The 22,777-nt window shown below is 38.9% G+C and overlaps 1 protein-coding gene and 1 long non-coding RNA gene across 11 annotated transcripts; one reads left to right on the top strand and one right to left on the bottom strand.

The window, feature by feature from the left end:
• Position 1: 1 nt before the first annotated feature.
• Positions 2-10,743, bottom strand: rfc3 (replication factor C (activator 1) 3). Its single transcript, XM_041258556.1, has 9 exons — positions 10,562-10,743; positions 9,842-9,979; positions 8,376-8,443; positions 8,049-8,146; positions 7,312-7,493; positions 4,571-4,707; positions 3,415-3,513; positions 1,339-1,408; positions 2-278 (listed from the first exon to the last, which is right to left on the bottom strand). Exons 1-9 carry the CDS (start codon positions 10,646-10,648, stop codon positions 87-89), a joined length of 1,071 nt encoding a protein of 356 aa, XP_041114490.1. The 5' UTR covers positions 10,649-10,743; the 3' UTR covers positions 2-86.
• LOC121320335 lies at positions 7,374-21,494 on the top strand. 10 transcript variants are annotated; one of them, XR_005950830.1, is made up of 16 exons: positions 7,374-7,462; positions 10,750-10,847; positions 16,225-16,450; positions 16,531-16,646; positions 16,764-17,793; positions 17,945-18,140; positions 18,219-18,338; positions 18,420-18,516; positions 18,737-18,857; positions 19,129-19,299; positions 19,512-19,609; positions 19,825-19,952; positions 20,223-20,386; positions 20,820-20,964; positions 21,087-21,162; positions 21,331-21,494. It is a non-coding gene; the product is annotated as an uncharacterized LOC121320335 (long non-coding RNA). The 10 variants fall into 10 exon arrangements; XR_005950828.1 differs by having other exon boundaries at positions 16,764-17,620; positions 17,689-17,793; positions 20,223-20,964; XR_005950829.1 differs by having other exon boundaries at positions 16,764-17,371; positions 17,689-17,793; positions 20,223-20,964.
• Positions 21,495-22,777: the final 1,283 nt, after the last annotated feature.

Genomic DNA, 22,777 nt, shown 5'->3' on the forward strand with positions numbered 1-22,777 from the left:
ATGGATTTTTTAAATTTTTTTTATTAGTTTGCAAATGTAACATCATCTAATTTCAATTATGCAAAGTGTATTTTTTACATTGCATTTCAGAACATCATGGCTTCAAGGCCATCCTCCATAAATTTCTTATAAATAGCCATAAATTTAGCCACAAATGCTTCTAGGTGATAAATGGCTTTGTTGCCCAGCTGCAAACGATGCTCATAATAAGCTGCCATCTGTGCAACTTCAGCTTTCAGCTGTCCGTCACAGTTGCTCAAAAGTTCAGACAGCAGGCCCTGAAATGAGAAAGAATTTATATTTCTGGGACCATTGCAAGTAGAAAAGTGCATCAAATTAATTATCCAGACCACAGTCCCCAATAAGTAGTATCCTTCAAATAGAAACATGCAGTAGACTCCACCATTGAGGCCATCTCACCATGAGGACCTCCCTTGGGCCCCTTTATTACCATCAGTTATTTTATGTTTGTGTTCTTTAAAATAATAATAGAATACTTATTTCCCCTGATATTACAATGTACTTGCATTCACTGTCTGAGGTACAAATCCCAGTCTGTCTCATGTACTGTGTATCCTGGTCCACAGTAAATGGACACCACCTACTTCAGTCCCCTTTGTTACATGGCTGGCTAAAGGGTGTTGATCTTTGTTAATCTTTCATGCATGTCTTGTTTTCACTTGCCTGTTTTAATGAGCTTAAGGAAAAATGACACCTATCAACCAATAAAATGAAAAATGAAACCCCTACTAATATAGACAGTTTGGACATGGCTGTGAAATGGGTTAAGCAGAATAGCCTATGTAATCTTCTGTCCTGCGTATATTTATTGTATGTATTTCCTGGACCCCAAACAAAGCCCAATTGAGAAACTTTGGAAACTGTTGAGAAACTTTGGAATCCAAACAGTATGCTTGTTTTAAAAACCCTGATCAGCACTAATATTGGACTGCTTTACCTACAATACAGGCAACTCATTTGACATCCATGTGTTCCATAGCAGTGTCTCTTGTATAATGTGTGACATTTTCATTGCTACTGGTTTATAGGCCAAACGCAGCCCTAAAAGGCGGGTGTCTTTTATGCACACAAATCTAGTGCATAACAGGATTTCCATACCAATAAACTGCAAAAGATTTGGTTAAGCGTAAATGGTATGGAAACTATTTATTAAATTATGACTTTATAGCAAAGTCAAGGTCATATTGGTGACAAATTGGTCATGATTACATTGAAGGGTTGCTGAAAGGGTCTGTGACCTGTAGTTATGACTACAAAAAGGTTTGAAGGATTGGCCTAGGAATAACATTGTGTTTAATCACACTTTATTAAACATACCTTCATTATGATCTCTGGTGGAATGCAGTGGGTAAGAAGTTCATAAAGTCTTCCACGAACTTCAAGCAGCCTAAAAAAATAGAAATGTTCATCAAAAAGAATATCCCTTGCCACTGCTGCCAATTAAATGGTACTTTTCAGAAGAATTTACAGAAGAATTTACACAATACCTTTTAACCAGCTCACCATTAAGAACCCCTCCTTTTTAATTGAATGATCTGAACATGCATCTCTTATGACCAGCTTTGTCAGACCCATTTTACCCCTTGATGGTTGGAATATATACATATATATATATATATATATATATATATATATATATATATATATATACATATACACACACACACACACATACACATATATACAGTGCCTATAGAAAGTATACACCCCCTTGAACTTTTTTTCACATTTTGTTGTGTCAGTGCCTCAGAGTTTCATGTATTTAAATGAGGATTTTTTTCCACTTATCTATACACCATACTCCACATTGTTAAGGGGAAAAAAGTTATATATTTAAATTACAAAACTCAAAGATCATAATTGGATAAGTCTCCACTCCCCTGAGTTAATACTTGGTGGAAGCACCTTTGGCAGCAATTACAGCTGTGAGTCTGTTGGGATAGGTCTCTACCAATTTTGCACACCTAGATTTGGCAATATTTGACCATTGTTCTTTACAAAACTGTTCAAGCTCTGTCAAGTTCCTTGGGGAGCGCTGATGGACAGCAATCTTCCAAGTCATGCCACAAATTTCCAATTAGATTTAGGTCGGGGCTCTGACTGGGCCACTCAAGGACATTTACCTTTTTGTTCCTTAGCCATTCCAGTGTAGCTTTGGCTGTGTGCTTTGGGTTGTCGTCATGATGAAAGATGAACTTCCGTCCCAGTTTCAGCTTTCTTGCAGAGGGCAGCAAGTTTTCCTCAAGGACTTCTCTGTACTTTGCTCCATTCATTTTCCCTTCTATCCTGACAAGTGCCCCAGTCCCTGTCGATGAGAAACATCCCCATAACATGATGCTGCTGCCACCATGCTTCACAGTAGGGATGGGGTTCTTTGGGTGAAGCGCTGCGTTGGGTTTGCGCAAAACAACGCTTTTCATTTAGGCCAAAAAGTTCGATTTTAGTTTCGTCAGACCACAAAACTTTTTGCCATATGGCCTCAGAATCTCCTGAGTGTTTTTTTTTGCAGACTTCAAAACGGGATTCAAGGTGGGCTTTCTCGAGTAATGGCTTCCTTCTTGCCACCCTATCATACAGGCCAAATTTGTGGAGTGCTTGGGATATTGTTGTCACATGCACACTTTGACCAGTCTTGGCCATAAAAGCCTGTAGCTCTTGCAAAGTTGCCATTGGCCTCTTGGTAGCCTCTCTGATCAGTTTCCTCCTTGCTCGGTCATCCAGTTTGGAGGGACAGCCTGATCTAGGCAGGGACTTGGTGGTGCCATACACCTTCCACTTCTTAATAATAGTCTATCCCTTCCAAGGGATATTCAAGGCCTTTGATTTTTTTTTATACCCATCCCCTGATCTGTGCCTTTCAACAACTTGGTCCTGGAGTTCTTTTGAAAGTGCCTTGGTGCTCATGGTTGAGTCTTTGCTTTGAAATGCACTACCCAGCAGAGGGAACCTACAGCAACTGCTGACTTTATCCTAAAATTATGTGAATCACTACAATTTAACACGGGTGGAGGCCACTTAACTTGGTGTATGATTTTGAAGGCGATTGGTTACACCTGAGCTCATTTAGGACTGCTATTACAAGAGGGGTGGACACTTCTCCAACCAAGCCATTTCAGTTTTTATTTTTAATAATTTTTTTTACAAATTTCTAGAATATTTTTTTCACTTGGAAGTTGTGAGGTAGGATGTGCAGATAAATGAAAAAAAAAAAAAAATTATTTCCATGCTATAAGGTAACATAAGGTAAAAAATGTGAAACGGGGTGTAGACTTACTATAGGCACTGTGTGTGTGTGTGTGTGTGTGTGTGTGTGTGTGTGTATATATATATAAATATATAAACTTAAAAATGTGTAGCCTTTATTTTGTTTGTTTTGTTTACAGTTGTACTTACTTCTGTGGGCTCTGCTGACTGACTATAGCATTTGCTGTCTCTCGCAGGTACACCTCCCAGTCTGTCTCAGGTATATCCTGGTCCACAGCAAAGGGATACCTACAACAGTTAGTATGGTGTCAGTAAGTTAAGTATGCCAGTATAACAGACTAATTGAGTGGCTTGAGAAATATTACTTATCATAAGACTAATTATGGAAAATCCCTGCAAGTATACTGGCAACATGCATAAGACTAAGATTCAGTGTGGAAACCTGTGAGAAAACAGAATATATGCATATTTATTTAATACACTATACAGTGAATATGTATTTTGAGTCAGCCTTTCCATTTTTCTTTATTGGGTATCATTAGGTTGTAATACCATCTTCCTTATACAAAGACACAACTAAGTACAAATATTCATTAGAGATCTAGCACGGACTATAGGTAAGCTTCTGATTTGGAGTTATTTATTTTCCATGCACAGATGGCTTGTTTATTTGAATACATATTCTGCATATCTGTATTCACTGTATTAGTCTTTGCATATAAACAGTCAATTGTTGTATTTTTTCTGGTGTCTGTCTGCCACCTAGTGGACACAAATAAAACTAGATGATTACATCTGTAGTCACCTAAACCTGTCTGATTTTTTTTTTTTTTAAATTATTCTTAGTGTTGCTTCATACAATTCATGTTTCTTTTTAATATTTAGGCAATACCAAACAACAATTGTTTAATTCATCACTCTTTTTTCAATTAATATGTTTTTAATATATTTTTTATAGACTTAAAATGTACAGTTTGTAAAACAAAGTATTTCACTTCAAGAAGAACGTTATAATGAACAGTTCTTTTAAAAGCCTCAACGAGTAAACAACAGAATAGATAATCTGTTACACAGACTTCTCTCTCTTTTAATGACTATCATTTTAAATATGAAGAAGCAGACTATTCATTTGCAGGGTAGTTAGACACAGCATTCAGCTGTGACTGACTTAACCAATACGAAAACAACAGTATTTCAAACCTAAAATATATTTAAATGTTAAAAAATAAACATTTCTGTTTTTTCTTTTTTCTGCCTTAATATGCTAATCCACATGCCAGGTTGGCAGTAAATATTAAGTTTCCTCCAGTTTTTTTTTTGTTTGTTTTAATCATGTCTGACTCACTGCTGCACTCTGCACGCCTCACACATGAGCAGAGCTTTGCGAAGATTCCTGCCAGACTTCTCAGCAATTCTTTTTGCCAGCTCCCCTGGGAGAATCAAGCCTTCCTTTCTACAGACGCCAGACAGCACGGTGCAGACCTGAAAGGAAAAAGTGCAAGCCATGTTCCAAACCATTAAACACTTTAAAACAAGGGTTTTATGTGTAACAGTTATTTACCCATTTCTGATTTAAAAGCTTGCCTGTAGTCCACCATCATTTGTTTTATAGGTCTCAGCTGTCCAGTTTTAAAATAAACATGTGCTACAATAAACATATCTGGTACTGCACTTGGTTAAATATATCTGTTTGGAAGCCATGCTTTCAGTTAGTGCTGCACTTACTTGGGGGTGAAATTTTCCACATTCCTTCAATGGCTTAGTTTCTGTTATTAACCAGCCAGCTGCTTCCCCTATTGACTGGCATGCTTTCAGCCAGTAACATATAAAATGTGTTTCTTTTAAAAAACATTTGAGACCTATGCCGGTAAAGGAAATGCGAAACAGGTTTATGGAATTATATTATTAGTAGTGTTCCGTGTTTTCGGTTTTTATCTTTTAAAAAAAATTCTGGAATATGATGAGGAGCAGTTCTGGTTTCTGATTAGGTTTAATGTCCCTGGCATGTACGATGAAGCAGAATCTGTGCAAGTTAGCTGGTACCTTACGAATGTTTGGGCAATCGCCGTGCTGACGGAAATAGTATCTACAGAAGGTATAAACATGACATCAGCACAAAACAAACCAGGTTTATTCACCTTCAAATCATAAAAGAAAATTGACAACTAAAGCATCACCATTTTCTGTCAAATATTTACGATTAAGATTGTCGGCTTTAGGCAGTGTTTTACTACAGACAGACCTGTTGCACGAAGTCACCACTGCATACCTCTGCAATAAACAGTGGCTGTCCAGAAAAGCACAGCGCTCTGACAAACTCATTAACACAGCCATTCTGCACTCTTTTTATTAAAGTGTGTGTAAAAGCTGCATAAATGGATTGCTTGTCTCTCAGTTCACTTTCTTGTTTTTGTTTAATGTGTAGCTTATTTTTAAGTACGTACTTCTTGTCAGTGCGAACGTGTACCTCAATGCAGGTATGCAGCCTCTGCCTCATTGGACCCACTTCTGCTATTTTTGCTTTTTGCATACTTGGAAACATTTGTTTTCTTTTGAATATTCATAAACTCATTTACGTTTTCTCTCCATTCCATATTTTTCACGAAAAATATAATATTTTCGTATCAGTATTTCAATATAGTTTTTGATCAAGCTAGTAGTTACTACACACAGCAAATGCCACAATAATTTGAGTGCTTGGCCAGCATAATCAGGTGATAGTAATGTGTTTGTAAAGTGACAGAAAAACACGTTTGAATGTTATTTGATCCTCCAACATCTAAACGTCTGCTGTATCCACCTAGGATGAAGAGTAGGGATGTTTATTACAATGTCGAAATCAAAGTAAAACAGCATTTTAATCAAAATATTGTGCATTTCTGAGAAAATAGTACCAGGAAAATATTGAATAATTGGCAAAAGTCGGGTATAAATCAGTAAAAACAGACATCCAGTAAAAAAAAAAATAGAAAATCCTGTAATTTTTCGGTAAAATTCGTAATAAACCGGAAACGCAGAACACTAATTACTAGCTATAATTAATTTAAGCAGATGTCTTCACTTGCATCAGCCCTCAGACTTTAGTTCCTTATTGGACAATTGTGCTGAAAAGTGGGTTTTTATTTTTGCCACATTACTGATACCCGACATGCATGCCCCAAAAAGCAAGAACACATTAGGGTGTTCAAATATGGTCCAAATATTGTGCATTTAAACGTTTTAAAGTGTGCAAATTCTGGAGCACTATTTGAACACCCTGCACTTATAAAATGCTGCCACACAACCCACCCCACCCCTACTATAGGGAATTGGTTGTCAAGTGAATCAGTCATAGCGGTTCTAAAAGTGCTAAGCTGTGCTGGCATGGCAATATATTTGCACAGGTTCTAACATTTTTTTAGCCGATGATATTGCTTCCTTTAGTCTTGCCATTTTATAAGCATTTATAAGCTTATCCGAAACTAACAACAAATAGCACAAGTAGCAAAGCCTCTGAAACCTTTTATGATGTGTTTTATGATGTTTCAATGAAGAATCTGTTGGCTCAAACTTTCCACTACAATGTATGTGATTTATTACAGTATGTTATTGTTAAATATATGATGAAACATGAAAGCCATATTTATAATGTTCTGCATGCACAATGGTATTACTCTCAGGCAGGAACTAAACTGTGGTTACCACAGCAACAGTATTTAGACAGCAAAGACAACAAAAGGAAAAGGGAACATTATGCAATGCCTCTAATGGCTGCAAAAACCCACATGATCAAAGGAGGCTTGTTTTCTCCAGTGTTAAAGGACCCTACAACTACACCAAGCACAGTTTTCTATCACTTTGTATTCACTGTAGCTCACACCCGGTCTGGTCAGACACCATTATTAACACCTTAATGACCAAAATGGTTACAAAGTACAGATTGTTTAAACAAGTTGTTCCACAAAAGCTCAGAAAACTTTCCTTCTGGCTATAAATACATAAAGAAGCATATTATTTATTTATTTGTATTGCTACTGCTGTCCTGTTTGTGATACATACACAAAGCTGTTAAAAAGCCCAGGATGCTGTCTTGCATAATTTTCCTACCTCATCCACACTTGGCAACGGTACTCGCACAGCCAAACATCGGCTTCTAATGGGCGGGATGACTTTGGAGGTGGAATTGCAGCACAAAATCAGCCTGCAGTTAGACATGTATTTTTCCATCGTCCTTCGCAAAGCATGCTGGGCATCTTTGGTAAGTCTGTCAACTTCTGTCAGGAGTACCACTGCAAATTTAAAAGATAAAACAAACGAAAAATACACACTGTAAACAGTCTTAAAGAGAGAGGGAACGCTGTGCATACTTTAGAATAAAAGAATTGCTTAAAGTTGGGGTTTTCTGTACAACGATAATATTGTATTTCAACATAATCACAATTGCTGTCTTTTTTTTTTCATGTAAAGAGTTTTGGACAAAGACTTTTGATACAGTAGGGACTGTGAGCCCCCAAAATATGTATTCTCATCAGAACCAATTTGTACAGTAATATGGTTTATAAAATCTGTCCAGAACACTAACAGGATCATTTTGCAGAGTTTGACACAAACACCAATTGTTTATACACACTTGAGCTCTATAAAAGGATTACAAAAGTATGACAATTGTATTGTTGTAGCTCAACAAAAAATAAGTTTGTTTTTTTTACACTTGTGTCTTATTTTCTGTTGAATTGCCTGAATAAGGATTTAAAAATTCTCGATTATCAAAACTACCAGCCACATAAAAGCTCCCTCTATCGACCACCTGAATGATATCTGATTTAAAGCAGTATTGTTTTTACCTTTAAAGTCCCTTTGGGCGCTTGACTGGATCTGCTGAGACTGTGCGACTGTTTTCAGTAGCTCCTGAATAACCACAAGGTCGCTGTTACCGGCATCACTGCAAGACAAATTTAAGCAGTTTACATGTTAAGTTAGCAGTTCTGGTGGCATTTGTCAATTCTTACAGTCCAAATGTTTTCTTCTATAATTTAGAAGTAAAGAAGACATCAAAACAGCAGGGGTTACACTGTAAAAACAAAGAAAAATAACCACTGGAAAAATGCCTGGTTGCATTAAATCACACACAAGCAGCATACAGTTTAAATACAATATACAAATGTATTTACCTCGGATTGACTTCAAGGTGGTAGTTGCTTGCTATCGTGCTGATCTCAATTTTCTTTTTTGACGGAGCCTGTACAGAAAAGCAGAGTAAGGGTAACATTACACACACTGCAAAAAAAAAACCAAAAAAAAACATAAAAATGACTGATGTGAACTGGGTCAATTATTGTTCAATCATAGGTGTTGGGTCTCTGATGGCTCATTAGTTTGCATTGCAAAATAATTTTAGCAAGTCAAAATTCTTCAGCCATTCCAACTATTGAACCCCCCCCCCAAGATATTTTATTTTTTAAATAAAAGTACATCTGAAAGACATAAAATATGATCCATATTTCATACAGTTGCATTCTTCACTCAGCAACTGTAAGTGCCATTCTGGGTGGCAAATGCACTGAAAGAGACAATGGAATGACGTTACCGAATTGCTTCAGAGCATCTCTTGCAGATTAAACAAACAGAGTATGATAAAACACATGTTCAGGAAGAGGAGACTATGCAAGTGCAGGGATGATGTCCTGATAATAAGCAATACGCGAGTAATTATTCTATTCTGTCTCAGAGTGAAGAACGAAAAGGACATACCAGTTATTTGACAGAGTTTAGATTGATCCAATTTTTTTAAAAATTCACCCTGTAATCTCTGGTGGGGACACCTGTTCAAACGTAATGAACCACTCAAGATTAAGCTATTCCTAGACCAAACCTGAATCTTAAACTAACAGTAATTTAGCTTTAAAATACAATAAAACTGTGGTAACTGTTTAGGCAAAATTAATTTAAAAAAAAAGTACTTCCATCAGGCCTCAAAGATGATTTTTTGATTAAATGTTTGTAACTTAACAGATTATGTACAGAACAGTTAGAAAAGGGGGCAATTAGAATGGGGCCGGTTTTTCTAAACAATGCCCTTCCACATTCAGACCATCCTTACCAGATAAAATATCAGTGATCAGCATTCTAGCCTGCTCTCATTCTACATTTCTACAGGGTGTCCCACACATCAGACTCCTATAGACATAGCTGTTAATGTTGTTTCTGGTGTGAAATGTATTTAGGGAGGAATTCAGGTCATTCTGTGGCTCAGATGCTCACTGCTTTATTTAACAAAGAAGATCCTAATCGACATAATATGATATTGCTTACGATGTCTGACTTTAATGGGACAGCCTGTATTGAAAACAGTGAAGTACATTCTTCTGCAAATCTGTAAATGCAAAACTGATCAATCTAATAAAGAAAGTTGCTCACCACGTCCTAGGCTACAACCCCAGTATGTACATATGAAAATGTAAGTACACTATAGACAGAGGGACAGGTTCTGACATAGCCTATATTTCCATATTTACTCACAATAACTGGCGGTAATGATGCTATAATCACAACTTTCATCACCAGCGGACAGGGTTCTCCAGAGTAAAATGTAACCGTGCCTATGTAGATGTGGGATAATAAATGTTGTCATCCTTACTATTATGGATTGATGTTCGATTCTAAGTTTTTCCACCCCTGCACCATACAGCTCCCGCAGCAAACACATAATCCTGGTCTTCTTGCCAGCTCCCGACGGACCATACACAAGCAAGTGAGGAAAGTCTCCACATTGTACCTGAAATTAACAAACCATGACACAAGTACAAATCTACATTTAATACATTATGGTTTAAAACCTTTTTGTGGATGTTATTCTTCTATAAATATATACGCAACACATTTTCAACAAAGTAACTAGTAACGGTGCCACATAATTGTAATGGGTATCGTTTTACAGGTGAATTAACAGCAAGAGCCAAGTTTTCTATCTGTATTTTTAATAATACACTTAAGTTACACTGTCTCCCGAGTAATAATAATATACTGACACATAACAGGGTGTTGTGTGTTTATTTGTTCTTGTTTAAAGTATATTCTGAATTTTGTCCTGTACAAATTAAATGAATATACTATTGTATTTTTACTGACTTGGGACACTACAGTGCTAATCGGCACGGTTTAAAAACGAAAAACTGTCTTCAAAAAAGATACCAAATACAGGGGAGGACTTGGAACTTAACTAATTCGATTCTCTGTGTTAATTTATATAGCGAGTATTCATCTAATTCTATTTTGGACCGGCCAGTCTGCATTGATTATATAGCTTTGCATATAAATACAGAGCAAGACATGCAGATTTTACTTCTTTTTTTCTTACCAGATTTTTTAGCTGGCTGGCCTGGTCTTTATGATAATCCAGTTTGCCAAGAGAAGTCGGTCTGTATTTGTCCACCCACAGACTCATTGCAACGAGTTAAAATAATAAAGTTAGAAATTATAGCTCTACTTATGACACAAAATGCCAAGCTGCTTACTGCTTACTTAATTTATCTCTCCCGCGAACAGAAACCAACCCGCGCTGTCAAAGTTCCTGCAAGTACGTGGTGTCGCGGAGGACAAACTTACTTTCAGGACCCGCCGTAACGTGAAAAAAACTCACTGAGGTAATTATTCGCTGTGTAGTTAGGTTTCTGTGTGAGAAGTTCTGTGAGACTAGCAGACGGAAAACGACAGTTGAAGGTGTGTTTGTTTACCTGATGTGTGATATCTTTGTAAACGAAGAATTACCAAAAGCACTCAAAGTGGAGTTGAGGAATTTTAAACACGTAACTGTTTTAGCCCCTGGAATCTTGCTACGGACAGTCTCATTATTTTGTCAACTGTTTTAAAATATCTGAACTCTCTTGATTAAAATAGGATGTGATCTATGTGATTAAAATAGCATTCATGGGAAACACTATTCTCTATTTTAAACAATCTGCTTCCTGAATGCACTTGGAATTTAAAATGAAACTGACAAAGACAAACGAAGTTTGGAATAATACCTTTTCTTGGTATCTTGGTTTTCCTGGATGGAGGAATGTTGTCTTTTGTGTGTAATGCTTTGATGGAACTGATGGCAACCTATTGGTCAGGTTACGCTTGTTTTCCAATGCTAAGGCCAAACATCGCAGCACCTGGTCATGGCGCCAAGTAAACCGTCCTTGGCTAAGAACCACCTTACATCCTGTCAAAATGTGCCTAAATGTTGCAGGTGATGAACACAAAGGACATGAAGGATCCTCACCCACCCAAAGGTTTAGGTTCTGTGGTGATGGGAGAACATTATATGCTGATCTGATGAGGAGACTGATCTGGCTCTGTTCAATTGTCCATAGGTCTTGCCAGCCGATCTTGTGTTGTTCCACACTTTCCCATCTCATCCATTCTCCCTGCTTGGCCTGGGAAACAGCCTTTACACTCTTGATCCTCTCCTCCTGCTTTTGCACCTCACTGACTACCAGCTTCCTCCATTGATCCGGGGTTGCCTTGTGCCACGTAGGAGGAGCTGAACTAAGACCAAACCTCCTTTTCCATGTTGAACTTGCCCCATAATACCTCCAATTTGAAGGGCAGCCTTAGCACCTTCCATAGTTTTCTTTGCTGTCCATTTTCTACTACTGTTGTAGTCGTTGTTGTCATGTCATCCATGTATGCTCGAATTGGTTGTAGTCGCATTCCAGAAGCCAAGCGCTCTCCTCCCACTATCCATTTTGATGCCCTTATAATTACTTCCATTGCCATGGTAAAAGCCAGTGGAGAAATGGTACATCCTGCCATTATTCCAACTTCTTGGCATTGTCATGTAGTGCTGAATTCTGAAGTTGAAAAACTAAATTGCAAATCTCCAAAGTAGGCTTTCACTAAATTTGCTATTGTCATCGGTACGCTGAAAAAATCAAATGCTGCCCAAAGAAGTTCATGTGGCACTGAACCAAATGCATTAGCCAAATCCAGGAATGTCGCATTGAGTTTCTTCCTCTCCTTTTTTGCTGTTTGAATTTGTTGCCAGATTATGCTAATGTGTTCTAAGCATCCTGGGAAACCTGGAATGCCTGCTTTTTGTACTGAAGTGTCAATGAAGCAGTTCTTTTATAGGTAGGTTGACAATCTCTGAACAATAATGCTGAAGAAAATCTTGCCTTCTACGTTTAATAGGGAAATAGGACAAAACTGACCGATGCTTGTGAGTAGTAAGACATGTTCTATTCCTAAACAGCAGTTTTCATACATAATTAGGTGTGACTCTGGCGTTTAGTCAAATGTTGTGTTTACTCTGCTGTTTTTGTTAAGTTTGTTTCCCAGGTTTTAAACACTAGCTCTGTTAAATGTGTACACGTTTATTAATTGTTATACTCTTATCAACTCTATCAAGGCTGGACACCTCCTCTTGATTTCCTCCTTCCAAAGCTGTCCAACTGCATTTGTGGTAAGAATATAAAACCACCCCCCTCCCCTTTTGGAGTAAGTGTTCTGAAAAAATATAGCATACATCCCCACGTGTTGCTACAACTGTGTAAATAACATACCTGTAATCTGTGGCAGTGCTAGGCATAAGCATCCTAAGCAATTGCTTAGGACCCCAAGCAATTCAAATCGGAAATTTTGAATGAAATATTGTAGTCATTAAAAATGAGCATGGATTCAGACCAGTTCACATCAACCAGTCAGAAAACAAATATAAATCAACACTTACATTTGAGATCTTGATTTATGTGTTATTTTAAACAAAGCTCAATTTGTCCCATCTCTATCAATTCGGATTGGCTATCTGTGGGGAGGAGAAAAGTCCTGTCAACTTGTTACAAAGACATGGCTTCCCGGAGACTATCGAGGCACAGACTAAACATTGCCTGTTGAATTTTACAATTAAATTTTTCCTAAATTAGGAAATAAGTTGCACTGCTTCAATACATGAACAATCTAGTAGTTAACACAAAAAAAAACTGTGAAGCTGATAAACCTTGTTTAATTTTATAAAAATAATTGCTGAGTCTACTGTGGTCAAGCGTCTACTTGTTTTAAGTGAACAGAAGCAATATTTATTGGACTTGCACAATCGATGGTGAAACTTCGAGATTGACCAAATGTTTATAATATAAATAAAATGTTTGTGATTCTGTACAATGGTATGTACTAAATGTGATCTCCCAGTGTTTCACTGGGTAAAGAATTCCCTTGGCGTATGAAGCTAGAATTGTCCTGCTGCAGTGTTCCAGCTGTCCATGGGGGACAACAGCACAGGTTAAAGGAGGGAATGTCGCTAATATTGTACAAGAGAATAAATCATGCAGAATAGCCATCTAAATTATGGTCTATTGTAAGAACACGCACACTGTTGGATGGAAAACACTATGAGGTTTTAATGTAGCCAAATATGAATTCCCGACGCACAAGATGGCAGATGGCCACTTTTTTTAAGGGAATGGCTTGCAGTTCCTTTATTCAGCAGTTAATGGAGCCTACTGGAAATACTGCATGCTTTTTGGTAGAAAAATTCAGAGTAACTTGACAGTTGACGTGGCGGAACTCGAATCCAGAGTGCGCTCTCGCAGAAACGCAAAAATAAACCCAGACCGGACCAAGAGAGATCTGTGCAACCGCCCATGCACTGTTTGCTTTAGTTGATCTGTTGCACAATGTTATGTTTTAAATAGATTGTCTTAATTTGCGATCCCTGTATCTTTTTTTTTTAAGTTTTTTTTTTTTTTTTTAAGGAATGTTTTGAGTAATTTTAGATCGCGCACAATTCGTCGTACAGTTTGACGGAAGCGATTGGGTGTAGCAGCGGGCACCAAAATAAACTACAACAAATCGGCATGTCTGATTTTTAAACAAACTTTCCTATGTGAATTTCTGCAAAGGTCTGCAGAATTGTGAATTATGTAATTTCTGTGATTGCAGCATTGGAGAATCCTGGTACGGTTAGTGGTTAAATCTGTTCGTTTATGATTAAAAATAGTGTCGTGTTGTTGGATGTAAAGATGTCCGTCAAATGAAGTGGAGTAGAAACATTTCTTGCGTACTTTTTTCATACATGCGAACATTTTGACTATTAAATATAGTTCAATATTGAACACTCGATTTTACGCTTTTGTAAGTAAAAAGGGGTCCACAATAAGTCCTGCACTGGGCCCATCTCCCTCTTCCTCCCCCACTGGTGGTATGTGTGCATTCAGACCGAAGCTGGCTCAGGGCACTGCAGCAGTGTACTGCTACATGAAAAATTAAATGGAATCCATGCAATTTCAGCCATATATATATATATATATATATATATATATATATATATATATATATATATATATATATATATATATATATATATATATATATATATTTGAACTGAAAGCCAGCTGGCCAACATTTCTATGTCTTTCTCAAGGGAGCATGCGTTTGAATGAAAACATTGCAGGTATTTATAGGTTTGACATGACAACTACTTGTGCTATATTCAAATCCATGATTTTTATTCTTGCATAATGTACTGGTGCCTTATATATTAAACTAGTGTTTGTTTATATAAAAACAGTTTGTACTGTGAGGTATGAAACGACTCAACTGCTGCTCCTTCTTACTATTACTTTTGTACTGTTTAGAAATGGAATGCCCAAGTGGTGCTGGTGAATAAAAACAAAACGCCCTACATCCACTACGGGGACAAGTGAAAGCTACTCCTTCCAACACGACTTCAAAAGCAACTTGGGCTGTCCTTTCACTACCATTATTTAAACAGCAGCAGTTAACCAGGGTGTGCCTCCATTCCGACGGGGGGCGCACGAGTCTTCCTCTAGGGGCCCTTTGTTTAAAACAGTTGTCTTATTTTACTGGTGTCGTCATCCTTGTATTGAAGCTGAATTACTGTATAGTGGAATGCTGATGTGCATAAAGTAGACTTGAGACCATAAGGAAGCTTTCAAACTGTAGAGACTTGGTACATAAAATAGATGAAAACAGGTACTAAGAATCCAGCATATTTCTTGGAATACCATTTATGTAAACGGTGAAGGGTTTAAAAGGACAGTGGAAAGAAATGGTTTATCATTTCAGATGCTTTCAATTCCTACCTAAAAAACAAAATAGGTTCCCTGTAGGGCTGTGGTATTCAAAAAAACAAAATAGGTTCCCTGTAGGGCTGTGGTATTTAAACTTTCTGTGACTTTGTCAGATGACCATCATAACGTGTGCATTGCAGTACAGAAGTAGGAGGCTCATCAATTAAAGATTTTATATATATATATATATATATATATATATATATATATATATATATATATATATATATATATATATATATATATATATATATATATAAATGATTGGGAAGCAAAAAATAAAATGTGAGATGTTAACCAAAAGTGTAAATGTATTTAATTCTAGTAAAATAGAATAAAATGCTGTTATTGAACAATACTACAAATAACAATGTTAATTCTAGACATACATATGATATAATCTCTGATCTACATATCGGGGGAGGGAGGTTATGGATGGAGTAACTTCAGTGTGATTTTTTTGTTTTTTTTAATGTCTGATTAAGTGACTACTTTTTAAAAATTGTTTTAAAATGAATCAATCTAAATAATCTTGAAATAATAATCTTCTGGATAGATGACTGTAAACTGCTTTTTTTTTTTTTTAAATTGGTCTGAGTGAAGGGGCTAATAGTTTTAAGGAGTTAATGATAAATTATAAAAGTGTGGTTTCACCTCAACCAGTATGGGGGCGGGGGTTAATTCTGAGGTTGACTGTTTGTAACTGCACCCCCACTGGCTCCGCTACCGATCCACATTAACTACAAGAATCCCAAAATGGCCATAATATGGCTGGCCTTTTAACCTACTAGTAACTAATACAGCCATTTCATGCATTAATGGGAGTTAGGCTTTGTTAAATGTCATGTAAAACATTTGATTTCAACTAAATCAAAGGTTGAAGTTTTCCCTAGTGTCTAATCCCTTGTTGTTCATGACTTTCCTGTGTCTACCCTTAACTTTTCAGAATAAACAACATGTGTTGACTATACTGTACACAACTGCACCTGGGAAAAGAGGGATCGTGCAAATGACTTATCCAGCCAGGGCTGTAGCACCAACAGCCCATACTATTAGGACTACTGCAACTGCTAGGGAACCTACAAAACCAACTCTCCCTCCCCCTGCTGTCTGCAAAGCCTCCAGCATGACTGTAGAACTGCCTTCTGGGTCGCTTCAAGTTCTATTATTGAGTGAGTTTGAATTTGGCTCCAACATTTTTGGAGGGAACTGATCAATCTTGGTAGTTCATGTAAACCTTGTTTCTTTGTAGATCCGTCCAACAAATGGGAAGATATTAATGATGCTCCCAGTTACTACAGCTTGGTGCAGCGGAAAGGGCGGAACTACTTTACAATCTCCTACAGGGCTTTTTCTGTCCACATACAGGTAGGAACCATACATTTGTTTGCTAATCTTGAATGTGGTCTCTAGGAAATATTTGAGGAAGTGGCTTGGTACCCAACTATATAAAGTCTTGCAATATGTGCTGATTCCATAATGTAGGTACGTGCACGTGAGATGTCCAACAAAGGCCCCTACAACCACTAGTAGGAAGCCAAGAAAGACTACTAGAACCAGTGCTGCGGAATCAACCAGGAGAGCTAGGAGAAGTGCAAAGGATGCAACCAAGACGACGCGCAGAGGCTCTGGGGAAGGGACCAAGACTACCTGTAGAGGCTCTGGGGAGGGGACCGGGACGACTAGACCCATGATTAGTAAGACAAAGGAGACTAGAACTAGTGCTGGGGAGGTAACAAAGCCCCCTACTTCTGTTGTCTGCAGAGCCTCCAGTATGGTGGTGGAGTTGCCTAAGGAATCTCTAAAACATGTACTGTTTTTTGGTGAGCTAAGCTTTTGTTAGATATTGGAGAGGCATAATGTCTGACACCTAGGGGTCTTCATGGCAACTTTCCCTTTTCTTTATAGATAAATCCAACCAGTGGGTAGCTGTCATTGATGCTCCAGCGCACTGCAACTACACCTTGTCTCAGGGAATGGGAAGGAACTACCTCATAACCCCCTACACAGCCTGTGATGTCAGGATACTGTTAATCCTTTTGATCAGATATCCAGCATATTGTGTGATGCCAATTTTAAAAGCTTGACAATCAGTGGGTGTATTAATAATGTTCTTTGTAGAATAACTGTTTTGAAAATATGGTATTTGACAACTGGTGGAGAAAAAGGGTATGTGGTGATGAAATGTCCCACCAGTGCTGGAGAACCAACAGAGGCCACTGTGCCTACAACCACCACTAGGAAGCCAACAGAACCAGTGCCTATTGCAAGTACTATCTGCAGAGCCTCAACCATGATGGTGGTGCTCCCTCTGGGACCCCTGGAAGAAGTCTTACTAATAGGTAGGTTGTGTGTGATTTCTTTGTTTGAACTGAGGGGAGTTTAAATGTGTGGTACCATCTCTTTGTAGATCAGTCCAATAATCTGGTTCCTGTCAAAGATGCCCCCAAGCACTGCAACTATAGGAAGGAACATCTTCATAACCCCCTACACCACCTGTGATGTTAAAATATTGGTAAGATTCCTTTTCGGAACCAACTTCCATTTCTCTATTGGTGATAGAGGCCCCTTGTTTTATAGTTAGCTGATGCATCATTTTTAGATGTGCTTGTATTCTGTTGACTTACTCCTAGCATCTTGTCCAAACTCCTCCCTTTCCTCTGCAGAATAAGAATTATGTCCTGACCCTACGCTATACCACCACTGAGGGGGTGTTTGGATATGTGGGCATGAAATGTCCAACCAGCGCAGCCCTACCAACAGGCTCACCGCGCCCTCCCTTTGGGGTTTCTGTCCTCTGCAGTGATACTTGCATGACAGTGGAGCTTCCTGAGGGACTTCTAGAAGATGTTCAATTAATGGGTGAGTGGTAATGCTACTGGGTAATGTGGGTGCTGTAAGCTGGGGGGAAACCTGCTCTAAATGTTGCATTTGTTATAGATGAATCCAGTAACTTGGTAGCTGTTACCAGTGCTCCCAAGACTTGTGGCTACAGTTTGAGGGGAAAATGGCAAGAACATCTTGATGGCTCCTTACAAGGCCTGTAATGTCAATCTACTGGTAAGCTGAGGGGAAATTGCAGATTTCATACCCATTTTTATATTACAAGTGATCAAAATACTGTCAATGATCCATTTCTAGAACAACTTCTATATCCTGCGTCATTTACACAACTTTACTGGGTTGCGAGGAGATATACAGGCCAAATGTCCTGTTCCTGGTCTAGTACCACGTGAGGGTAAGTGTTTGTTGACTGGATATTTCTTCATAATGCAGGAGTGCTTCAGTCTGGTGTTGCTTGTATGCCAAATGCTGTTGCTGCATCATGATGCTTTTACTTGAATACAATGTTCCTCTTGACAACGGAAGTTGACGATTTCCCTGCATGAGGATATTGAAGCCTAAATTACAGGATCTTCCATATACAACCTGAAACATTGAAGTATACTCTTTTGCAGGGTGCAAGCTACCAAGAAATCAGCAGGTTGCTTGTGGTCCACCCAGTGCTGATCCACAACTATGTGGCCAATGGATGTTGTGTGGATGCAAGAAATTCCCAGTGTTACTATCCTTTGGATGGTATGGCTTGGTTTTACATTTTTGATTTAGCACTGCACATCTAATGAGCAATTCAGATTAACTTTGAACAGCTTGTGTAGGAAAACTTGGCTATTAGGGGGGAGGTGGAAGAAAGACCTATATCATTTACCTACATTCAAGCTGTGCTGTACAGGTTAATGGTCCTTCAACTAAACGCGCCCCCCAACCCCCCCAGTAAAATTACCTACAAGTGTCACGATTGCATGTTTTTGTGTTTTAATGTAGCAATTTCTCTGCTTGTACTTTTCAGCATGCACAGCAGATGGGCATTTTGTATTTGCAGTTTACCGCACCTCAGCCGAGCCAGATATAGATCCTGGTAGTCTTAATTGCAAGAAACCAATCCTCTGCCCCTGTAATCTGCACTCCAGACTTTGCAATCTTCAAATTCCCAGTGACTGACTGTGGGACACATGTCTTTGTAAGTTAATTCTCCTATGGGTATTGCAATTTTGACACTGCTTTTTACTACAAACATAGCATTAGGACTTTGGGGCATTACAGTCTATATTTTATAGTCATATGTTTAAGGGGTGGTGTGATAATCTGGAGTACCAGTGGTTTTTTGCTGGCCCATTTGATTGCAATGCTTTATCGGCTACAGTGTTCTCCCCTCTACGCTTTCTTGTGCAGATGGTGGCAGAGACTACAGTCTATCTTGCTGAAGTTCATGGCTTGGTTCGAAGGACCGGGCAGGTGTACGGAGAAATTACCAGGGGCAGCTCTTACCGGTAATCTCTTTTACAATGGCTGGGAACAGGCAGCCAGTTAACCCTCTTGCTGAAAGGAAAGTTATTTTGCAGCATGCACTGCTGGTTGTAATAGATGGGTAGAAATACATTTTCTCTAGGACTAAAAGCCCTCTAATGTTTTTGTACTGAAATGGGGAAATCTGTGTTAACTAAATTTATTATTTTATCTTCGTTGTCACCTCTCCGCACTGCAGTTTCCAGGTGGAATGTCGCTATTCTAAAGGAAACTTGGCCAGCACTGGTTACTTGGTGGTGAACCCACCGCCTCCATCAGCAGCCTTGGCTTTTGGATCCCTTGGAGTTAGGTTAATGATTGCCACAGGTAATTGAACTAAATTCTTGCTGCTCTTATTTTTATTTTATAAACATTAAAGGTTGCGATATACTTGATGTGACAAAGGTAATGTCTTTTGGTATAACTGATCCCATTTTAGTCTTGTGGAACTGTAGTGCCATGTTGAGCATCATGACTCTCCCATGACTGCCAGATGTGTCTGGCTGTGGAGAGTCTTTTCTTTCAATGGGTTGTGTTGACACTGAAGTATATGCAGTACCTTGAGTCTGGTTATTCTAATGCACTTCTCTCTTGCAGATGCCAGCTACACAACTTTCCACCCACTGTCCCATCTGCCCCTCAGATTCTTGCTTGGAAGCAAGGTGCATCTGGAAGTGCAGCTTGTAAACCCCCCTGAACCCAATGTAGTTCTGCTGGTCCACTACTGCATCGCCTATGCCCAGTCCTCTCAAGCTGCCTGGGTGATCGTCTGTGAAGGATGAGTATCCTGCATCATTGACAGTGTTAATCCTGATTTTTATCCATTTTGTAACAAAGCAACATTTCCAGGGCTTTATCCAGTAGCTTCTGCCAGACCAATAACCAAATTGCTGACCACTTCTCTTTCCTTCTGAAATCAACCCTTCAGACACTTATCCACTCACCAGCTACACAATAACGTTTTGTATTTGAGAAGTTCATATAGTATTGTAATTTTAGCAACAGCTTAGGTGACTGGCCCATTAACCAATATTGTTGGCTGCAAACACCTAATGGAAGTCTCTTTTGCAAGTTGCTATAACAAATGCAAGCTTTTTAGGTTATCTCGGATAATCCGTTATAATATGGCTGTCATATTAAGTCCTCTCCGCTGAAAAGTGTCTGACTGTCCATTCTGAAATACCTACCCCACAGCTGCCCAAACATCCTGGTTTATAACAGTGCTGCTGGCCTCCATGTCAAATACAATAACATGCCTGTATCCAAGCACACTCGACGCTTTGAAATGGAAATCTTCCAGTTCCTGGACTACAAGACCAAGCAGCGTTTGGATGAGGAAGTGAGTATCTTGTAGTGGTCCAATTGTATACTCAAGCTTGCCTCCAAATGCCTAGTCCATTAATGGTGTATTCTAGACATGCAGATCTACAGCTGCTCTAACTCCATTTACTTTCTTTTTAGATCTATTTCGTGTGTTCAACTGAAGTGTGTTCCCCAGAACACAGTGTTTGTAATGAAGGATGCTTTGATAGGAGAGGTATGTTCCATTTTAGGTCAAGCCTTCAATTATTGCTGCACGAAGTCTTCTATCTTATGTTTTTCAGAGACTTCTCCCTAAAGTATTTAAATTCACCTCCCCTGGTTCACAAATTTGAGCAATACTTATACCACTTGATAATGTTCCAGATAACTCCTCCTTCCACAGAGATGCCTGTTCCAGTAGATCTTGGTGTGGGAGGGCGCTGTGCAGGAAAGCCCTGTCCTGGGAAATCAAACATAGTCAAGCGAGCTGCTCCTGGTCATACCGGCCTCGTCGCTGTTGGTGTAGGAACCTTCATTTTGGATGAGAATGTGCCCCATGAACAAATGGGCAAGTGATTTCTGAGATGTTTGTATTACAACAGTACTAACCCTTTCATTTATTGTTCCCTTTTTAAAGATGGAGATAGTCCTGCTTTGGCCAAAACTCAAAAGCAACTCAAATTGACTGGTATCTAGGTCTGGGTAAAGTGCCTGACCTGATGCTTAATTTATTCCTTATTTGAGCACCAAAATCCTTTTGTTTGTCACCAAAGTGTGTGTAATTTATTATTTATTTATTCCTCCTCTTTCAGAGAAGCACTGGACACACTTCCATGGTCTCCTGGGGTTGCTTGGTTTGCTGATCCTGGTATCTGTTGTAATGCTCTTCCTCAAAAGGGTCGTCTTGCAAATTGTCAGGTCCCAAAGAAGCAGTCGAACTTGAATAAACCTGTACCTTTTTTTTTTTTTTTAATTATCTTGTGTCATTTACGGGGGGGGGTGGGGGATTAATTAATTGAAACGGCTTTTGTACAGTTCATGTACATGCTGGAATGCCAGAAACTTTGGCTTGCAGTGCCATATTGGGAAATCATCTGTGTGGGGGTTTCTCAGGTCTGTCTTGGGTGTTAATAAATTTGTCAAATGGAACAATGACATGAGAATTTCCGTCCACTTCATGTACCTGAGTCTTTCAGTTACCAAAGTTGTTCCAGTAAAAGTCTATCAGAACAAAGTGGTGGCATACACCAACGTGGTACACTCCAGGGTGTGACACCAGATGGCTTAGAAAGGGGCGAAGCTCACTTTGACACTGGTGTAGGGAGGTGAAGTTAATCAACTTGCACTCAATGACATGAATGTGGTGACTGAAGCTGTGCTGCTAAAGACTGTAAAGAACAGAAGTTGCGGCTGCTGAACGGTACCCGTTCTAAATTTTGCGCCTGCACAGTGACACTGGAATAGTGACCTGAAGCAGAGAGCCGGTGTTGCAGGATAGTCCACAACATGCACCGGTTCACCGACTGGTAGTGATACCACTACCGGTCGTGCTATTTTTCTGCAGTCAAGATTCCTGCTACAAGCTACTGGTCTGTCTGTATCCACCTAGAACTGCAGCTCCTCTTCTAATGAATCTTTTAAATCCTGTTTATTCTGAATGGTAAGAGCTATGCAGCTAACTTCAGCCCATTTGCCGTCTTTGTTTAGGCTTGCATTCTGATCTGTACTATTCAACTGTTCCACGTCTGGTCCTATTGGCTAACCCTAACGTTTTGTATGACTCTGATCAGCTTGCATGCTTAAGCAATAATCTGCAATGCAGGAGTTGTTAGCTGCCAGATAACCGAACC

This window comes from Polyodon spathula, chromosome 9 (genome assembly GCF_017654505.1).
Source record: "Polyodon spathula isolate WHYD16114869_AA chromosome 9, ASM1765450v1, whole genome shotgun sequence".
NCBI classification, from domain to species: domain Eukaryota; kingdom Metazoa; phylum Chordata; class Actinopteri; order Acipenseriformes; family Polyodontidae; genus Polyodon; species Polyodon spathula.